This window comes from Tachysurus vachellii, chromosome 25, assembly GCF_030014155.1.
Source record: "Tachysurus vachellii isolate PV-2020 chromosome 25, HZAU_Pvac_v1, whole genome shotgun sequence".
Classification (NCBI taxonomy): domain Eukaryota; kingdom Metazoa; phylum Chordata; class Actinopteri; order Siluriformes; family Bagridae; genus Tachysurus; species Tachysurus vachellii.
Window position 1 is genome coordinate 17,128,382 of NC_083484.1, and position 8,196 is coordinate 17,136,577.

General features: G+C 43.5%; 1 protein-coding gene across 1 annotated transcript in view; it reads right to left on the reverse strand.

The window, feature by feature from the left end:
* Positions 1-1,496: 1,496 nt before the first annotated feature.
* The window catches only part of ppox (protoporphyrinogen oxidase), an 8,994-nt gene continuing 2,294 nt past the window's right edge, over positions 1,497-8,196 (reverse strand). The window contains exons 4-14 of the mRNA XM_060862364.1: positions 7,868-8,002; positions 7,573-7,688; positions 7,266-7,398; positions 6,637-6,781; positions 6,172-6,365; positions 5,722-5,785; positions 5,482-5,600; positions 5,097-5,210; positions 3,252-3,401; positions 1,942-1,984; positions 1,497-1,770 (exon numbers count right to left, since the gene is read on the reverse strand). Coding sequence (XP_060718347.1) covers positions 1,637-1,770; positions 1,942-1,984; positions 3,252-3,401; positions 5,097-5,210; positions 5,482-5,600; positions 5,722-5,785; positions 6,172-6,365; positions 6,637-6,781; positions 7,266-7,398; positions 7,573-7,688; positions 7,868-8,002 — 1,347 coding nt within the window. The 3' untranslated portion in view covers positions 1,497-1,636. The remainder of the gene's footprint in view (positions 1,771-1,941; positions 1,985-3,251; positions 3,402-5,096; positions 5,211-5,481; positions 5,601-5,721; positions 5,786-6,171; positions 6,366-6,636; positions 6,782-7,265; positions 7,399-7,572; positions 7,689-7,867; positions 8,003-8,196) is intronic.

The following is an 8,196-nucleotide window of genomic DNA, read 5'->3' on the forward strand; positions in this document are numbered from 1 at the left end:
TTACTCCTAAATCATCAACGTTTTACTGTTAAAAACCTCCTGAGGTAAAAGAGTCGTCATGATGCAGTGAGTCAGGAGGTGAGAAGAAGACTGAGGAGAACCTTTTAATCATACATCACACACCTGGAATCATTTCAGTCTTTCTTTTTAATCTTAACTCCTTCCAGCACACACACACACACACACACACACACACATGCACACAAACTCACGGTTCCTTGTGTGGATTGTAAATGAGCCACAGGCAGAATGAGGAGAGTCGTTTCACTCTTTAAACTTGTGACCTCCTACACATTACACAAAAACAGAATCTTTAGAAACACATTTTAATGATCTGTGTGTGTGTGTGTGTGTGTGTGTGTGTGTGTGTTACAGTGAAGTACAGCGGCAGAGATCCTCTTATCACCCTGAAGGTGACTGTTTTCCTCTAACAGCGCGTCCCTGAGTTTTATTCCTCTCACATGAATTGGAAGCCTTTATTATCACCACATATACATTACAGCACAGTGGAATATTTACTCCACGTGTCCAACTGAGGATGTCGAGCATTTCAGTTTGGTGTCAATGCTGAAGTTCTGCTCAGCTTCTGTTCTTCTATGTCACACATTAAACAGGAGGAGAGAGAAGATTCTCCACCAACACGCCATCTCACACTGAACCCCGAGCTCAACTGCCAGACCTCAACTTCACACACTGCCTCACCTTCACACACTGCCTCACTTTCTCACACTGCCTCACCTTCACACACTGCCTCACTTTCACACACTGCCTCACTTTCATGTTCTGCCTCAGTCAGTAAACAAGCTGTGTTTCGATGATTGTGTCAGATCTCTGTGTTGGTTTAGTGAAGTGATGCTAAAAATCTTGCATCCACACATAAAAATAAACACAATGAACATGAAAATGATGGTGAGAGAAGCTTCACCGTCTCTCTCGGCCACTTCACCGTCTCTCTCAGATCCATTTACATTCACAGTTAATAAAACCCAGAGCAGCTCTGTGTGTGTGAGATATAAGAGCGAGTCGAACAGTTGTTTACGGAGGAGATACACGATGGTGCTGGGGTTAGTGAAGGGGTTAATGTTGACAGTTTAAACAGGAGAATTAAGAACATTAAGCAAAACATATTGTAAGTTACATTTATTACAATTATATTTATGTTTCCATTATAGTCTCTGTAATAAGGTCCTGTCCAGTTGCCACCCACCAGCCAGATCTCCATCAGATCTAAAGCAGGAACATCTACATCCTCTTACACTAACATTTAAACACTAACCTATATACTAACCCCAGCACTTCAACCCTAAACACTCCTGCTTTAGTCTTACCTGTTAAACCCTACACTTAACCCTAGTGTTAATCTCCCAATTCTGCTCCTAATCCCTTCCTAGTTCCTCAAACCTATATCCAGACCCAGAACTCTAACACCAGGCTCTAACCCTGAGAACTAATCCCTGGTATGAGGTGGATGAACAGTTTGTTAATAAACCACATGCTTCTCCTCAGTTAGAAAACTTTATTAAATACAATTTTATGTGTAAAAATAGCTGAATGATTCACGCTGGTCAGATATGAAGCTTCTCTGGAGGTTCTACAGTGTTACTGAGATACAGCTTGTTAATCGTCGCATCAGACCTCAGAGTTTTCCAACGAGCCCTTCTGCGGCTCTGCGTCCACTAAATATGACATCGTTAACAGAGACGCCGTCAAACGAGGCTCCAGTCAGCGTGAGAGGAAGAGTGTGATCACTGATATACTGCCTCATCGCCTCTGAAAGGACAAAACACAGCATCATCATTACTGTTATTATTATTATAATATGTGTGTAAGAGCCGTGTGCAGAAGGACGATGTGAGTGACCTGTCTGTGATGTTGGACGTGTTTATAACGTGTGTGTTAATGACGGATGAGTTTATAAAATAACACCGTAAAACGTCTCACCGAGTCGCTTCCAGTGTCCCAGGTGATACTGTGGAATGCAGTTCTGAAAACACACACACACACACACAACACGCACACACACAACACGCACACACACACACACACAACACGCACACACAACACGCACACACACACAATCAACACGCACACATGCACACACAACACGCACAAAACACGCACACACACACACACACACAACACGCACGCATACACACACACACACGCACGCATACACACACACAACACGCACGCACACACACACACACACACACACGTGTTAATAAATATATAATTGAAGAATAAACCACAAGTCAAAACCTAAAAGTCTTATAATTCTCTCTCACACACACACACACACACACACACAGACAGACAGACAGACAAATTTATATTTAGTCACTCGTTTATTCTCAGTGGAGTGTGTTCTGTACACGTCCCTGTGAACAAGCTGGTACTCTGGACACGATAGTGTATCAGAGTGAGTACATTCATATAAACCTTTAGTACAGTCAGAGCTGCTGATAGAGAGAATTAATCAGCACCAGAACACAGAACACAGCTTGGGTTTAGATCACAGTGAGGCTGAAATCTCAACTAAGTCTAGAGTGATTAAAACAAACAGGTGATAACTTAATAAATCAATCATTTAATATGACACACACACACACACACACACACAGTCTTATCAAAACCATTTAATTTTCTCCTGTCAGTTAAAGCATTTCTAAATAACTTCACTCCAAACACCAGAGTGAGTCTTTGTGTGAAATTCAGAGGTTCTAGTGAAGTGATGTAACACACTGAGGTTCAACACCGTCCTCAAACAAGAAGGGTTAGGGTTTAGGGTTTAGGGTTAACGAGGAGAGCCACGAAACAGAGATGAGGACGAGAGATAAAACAGTAATGAGAAGGCAATATTTCTGACGAACATTTAATAGGCAGTAATTATGAGGCCTGAACGTTCATTTTCTCACTGAGAAGACTGGATGAGATTGAATCAAACAATAACGCAATGAGTCATCGTCCAATTAAACGTGTCCATAGAGAGCAGCTGAGAATTGTGAATGATGCAGAATGATACACACATACACAGCTGAAATGATGGGTGTTACAATCAGAGAACCTACAGAGGCAGTAAGGGTGTGGACATGGAGCACAAATGATGACACCTGGTGTCACGAACAGGAACTACAACAAAACTATCGATGAAGCGAATTAGTCCTAAAAACATAATCTCATATCCATGCATGATGATATTCAGGTAAAACTGTGTGTGTGTGAGACACAAACACTCACACTCACACACTCACCTTCAGCACAGCAGCTTTACTCCACACAGGTGATGATGTAATGTTCAGGTGCGACCTCACGGCCTGGAGCGCTCGATCCAACAGCACCTGATCCTTCACCTCATCTGGAGGACCTAATGTCTCCTCAAACCAGCTACCCCCCATCATCACCTCAAAACACACACACACACACACACACACACATTAGACACTAGGGTTAGGGTTAGACACGCCCACATTCCCATAGCCACACCCAATTAGTGCCCTAATTTCAACTCATGGACACGCCCAACACCATGTTCATAACCACACCTACAGAAACCCCAACCACGAGTGAGAGCGGCGCTGATGAGAACACGTGCCAAGGTTCTTTACTCCGCTGACTTTCCTGCTTCACTTCATACAACAGAAACAACGTTGTGAATTAAAAGATGAAAAGGTTTCTGCTCCACTGCAGGACTCTCAAAGTGTTAGGACAAAATGGTGGACGTGTCCCTCTTACATTAATAATGAGTTAAGAGCAGGACAGGTGAATTATTTAAGGCTTTAATGCTCACTGTAGAGCTGCAGGATATTATCATGGACAGAGAGAGACGGCTTTTATACAACACAACATAAAATGTTTTCTACTTTAGGGTGTGTGTATGTGTGTGTGTCTGTTTGTGTGTGTGTGTGTGTGTGTGTCTGTATGTTTGTGTGTGTGTGTGTCTGTATGTTTGTGTGTGTGTGTGTCTGTATGTTTGTGTGTGTGTGTGTCTGTATGTTTGTGTGTGTGTGTGTCTGTATGTTTGTGTGTGTGTGTGTGTGTGTCTGTATGTTTGTGTGTGTGTGTGTGTGTCTGTATGTTTGTGTGTGTGTCTGTATGTTTGTGTGTGTGTGTGTCTGTATGTTTGTGTGTGTGTGTGTGTGTGTCTGTATGTTTGTGTGTGTGTGTGTGTCTGTATGTTTGTATGTTTGTGTGTGTGTGTGTCTGTATGTTTGTGTGTGTGTGTCTGTATGTTTGTGTGTGTGTGTGTCTGTATGTTTGTGTGTGTGTCTATGTGTGTGTCTGTATGTTTGTGTGTGTGTGTGTGTCTGTATGTTTGTGTGTGTGTGTGTGTCTGTATGTTTGTGTGTGTGTGTGTCTGTATGTTTGTGTGTGTGTGTGTGTGTGTCTGTATGTTTGTGTGTGTGTGTGTGTGTGTCTGTATGTTTGTGTGTGTGTGTGTGTCTGTATGTTTGTGTGTGTGTGTGTGTCTGTATGTTTGTGTGTGTGTGTGTGTGTCTGTATGTTTGTGTGTGTGTATGTCTGTATGTTTGTGTGTGTGTGTGTGTGTCTGTTTGTTTGTGTGTGTGTGTGTCTGTATGTTTGTGTGTGTGTCTGTATGTTTGTGTGTGTGTGTCTGTATGTTTGTGTTTGTGTGTGTGTGTGTATGTTTGTGTTTGTGTGTGTCTGTATGTTTGTGTGTGTTTGTGTGTCTGTATGTTTGTGTGTCTGTATGTTTGTGTGTGTCTGTATGTTTGTGTGTCTGTATGTTTGTGTGTGTGTGTGTCTGTATGTTTGTGTTTGTGTGTGTGTGTGTTTGTGTGTCTGTATGTTTGTATGTGTCTGTATGTTTGTGTTTGTGTGTGTGTCTGTCTGTATGTTTGTGTTTGTGTGTGTATGTTTGTGTGTGTGTGTATGTTTGTGTGTGTATGTTTGTGTGTGTGTGTGTCTGTATGTTTGTGTTTGTGTGTGTGTGTGTGTCTGTATGTTTGTAGTAAATCAATATCTTTTATAACAGTTTATATAACAGTTAAAAAACACACAGAGAGTTTGCTGAGATCTTGCTGAGGCCTTGTGTGTGTGTGTGTGTGTGTGTGTGTGTGTGTGTGTGTGTGTCTCACTGTCATTCTGGTTGTGGGTTCTCCTCTTCGGTTATGTTGTGGAAACGGAACAGAGTCATACACAACCCCTAACACACCTTTGTCCTCCGAGGAGGGGATCAAGTGTCCAAAACCCTAAACACACACACACACACGCACACACACACACACACACACACACACACACACACACACAATTTATGAGAGGTATTTTAGGAACATCTTTACTCTTCACACACAGTCTTTATACAGAATAGTGAGAAGAAAAGAAAACATCCAGCAAAGTGTCAATTCTCTCAGTTTTCTCTCCTTTTTTTGTCCTTTTATCCGACTGTCTTTCTTTTCTTTCCTGAGATTTGTGTGTGTATGTGTGTGTGTGTGTGTGTGTGTGTGTGTGTGTACTGACCATTACAGGTAACACAGATCCCTCATACTCCAGGTTGACCAGTCCTACACTCACAGTGTTTATCTCACACAGCAGATGTGACAGTGATTTGGCAGCAGGGGGCAGTAACGAGGCCAACACTACACACACACACACACACACACACACACACACACACACACACACCTGTTTACATTGGTGAACATTGGTTACAGATAATTCTGAACTTGTGTGTGTGTGTGTGTGTGTGTGTGTGTTCACCTGAGGCAGGTAGAGCAGAAATCACATGATCAACTTTTAGCGTAGCTCCATCCACCTGTTTAATCTGTTCCCATAAACGAACAAAGATAAACTTCACCACAGCAGCATTTCATCTGTACATGGTGATTAATGTCAGTCCTGGTTGCCAAGGTTTCCTGATCATGGACTGATTATAATTTAACTTTTACATTCTGCTCATGCACTAATCCCACTCCCGGGATGTCGGAGATGTTTTACTGAAGTGAAGTGCACATAACGTGTGTCTCTCTGTAGTGCACGTAACGTGTGTCTCTCTGTAGTGCACGTAACGTGTGTCTCTCTGTAGTGCACGTAACGTGTGTCTCTCTGTAGTGCACGTAACGTGTGTCTCTCTGTAGTGCACGTAACGTGTGTCTCTCTGTAGTGCACGTAACGTGTGTCTCTCTGTAGTGCACGTAACGTGTGTCTCACCTCCCAGCCGGCCGTAGTGTAGCTCAGAGTCCTGACGGGGGCGCTGTGACGGAGCTCTACCCGCTCTCGGCCACTGAGCGCCTCCTGCAGGGCATCAGGAAGGGTCTGCATCCCATCTGTCAGAGACCACTGAGCCCACGACTCTGCCTTTGCCCGCTGTGCCAGCGCTGACCTGCCGCCTGCACCCGCCTTCTCTAAAACACACAGAAAGGAAGGCATGACGACTTTGTAGTTGTCCTTTCTTACCTACGTCCTGCCATCTTTCTTTTCTTCCTTTTATCTTTCTGTCTATTCTTACTTTTTCACTTCTAATTCTAAGTCCATCTAGTTGAAGTTATCAGCTTTTCACTGATGGACACTTGAGACAGAAAAACTTCCTTTTATTCATTATTATGTTTATAGACAGTAAAGAGGATTATACTGAAGTTATAAATTAATAAATAATAGAATTGTAATAAACATCACCTCCTCCGAGCAGCAGGCCGAGCAGAACAGAGCCCCAGTCCTGTTCAGCTCTGTGCAGCGGCGGGAGACACGAGCGCACACTCAGCTTCCTGCTGTCTCCTGCAAACACTCCACGGCACAGACAGTCCATCGCTATGTCTGCTAACTACACACACACACACACACACACACACACACACACACAGGCGTTGGCTACTATGAGCTCTGATTGTGTTGTCATTAATTAGTAATTACATATTCAGACAATCATGTTGTAGATTTGAGGATGTCAGCATGGTGCTGGAGGAACTTTACCCACAGGACCAGTGTGCTAAAATTACTAGCTAGCTAATGTTATTGATGAAGATATAGTGGTTGCCATGGTAACACTGAAACAGAATCTGTCAGATTTGCCTCTGTTGGATAACCATGAACGCTAAAATTTTGTGGCTAAAGTGGTTATTTGCATACTCATGAATATTCACGATTCCTGGATGGAATTTTTAATGAGGGTAAAAATACAGTGATGTTGACTTACATAAACATTACAGACTTCATCACGGGTCATTTTTAGAGCGTGTGATTAGATCCTTTTAATGTTTTTAATGAAGTGGAAGTGAGGAAACAAACTGGAGTCATTAATGATGCACCTCAGAGCCGAATCTCCTGGACACGAACGAGTGAACAGACTCGTCCTCCTCCTTCCCCTTCTTCACCAGGACCTCCTTCATCACACTAAGGATGATGGGACTGGAAAACGGAGGCACAGTTCTCACTACTCCACTGAGAGAGAGAGAGAGAGAGAGAGAGAGAGAGAGAGAGAGAGACAGAGAGAGAGAGAGAGAGAGACAGAGAGAGAGAGTGAGCAGGAGGACACTCATTAGCCCTCTTCATCATGATGTCCCTCAGAGAGATGTGTGTAAGAATGAAGAATGAAGGTGTAGAATGAAGTGGAACCTGAGGCTGGAGGGCAGTTTGTGGATCTGTCCATTCACATAAAGGAAACGGTTCTTGGAGGCCACGTGATCATGAGGAACCGGCAGGATCTCACGCTCCAGACCTAAATCAGACAGCTGAAGGAGACACAGGGGAAGCAGTGAGTGTGTGTGAGATGGTGTAACGCTGCTTCTGAGAAAGTGAAGTTTAAAACCAAATCACACAATAACATTTCTGTGAGAGAGCTGTTATAGGAAACTAATCAACACCTGAGGACCAATCAGAGTCCAGAACTCACACGACACTATAATAATACCAGGTTTAATGTGTTTCTCCCCACTGCTCCGGACGGCCGGACTCCTCTTGGACCGTGTTCAAATACAGCTCCATCCTCCCTACGAGTAGTGTTTATCCAGCCTCCAAACCTCCCTGTCGCCTCCAACAGCACCACCTGCAGAAACACACAGTCATCATCATCATCATCATCATCATCATAATGAGTGCATGGGGTATGGAAGCCACCACAGATACATTACAGCACAGTGGAATTCTTTACTTCACATATCCCAACAGTGGAGGTCGGGGTCAGAGCTCAGGGGCAACGATGATATAGTCCCCCTGGGCAGGAACGGTCAAGGGCCTTGC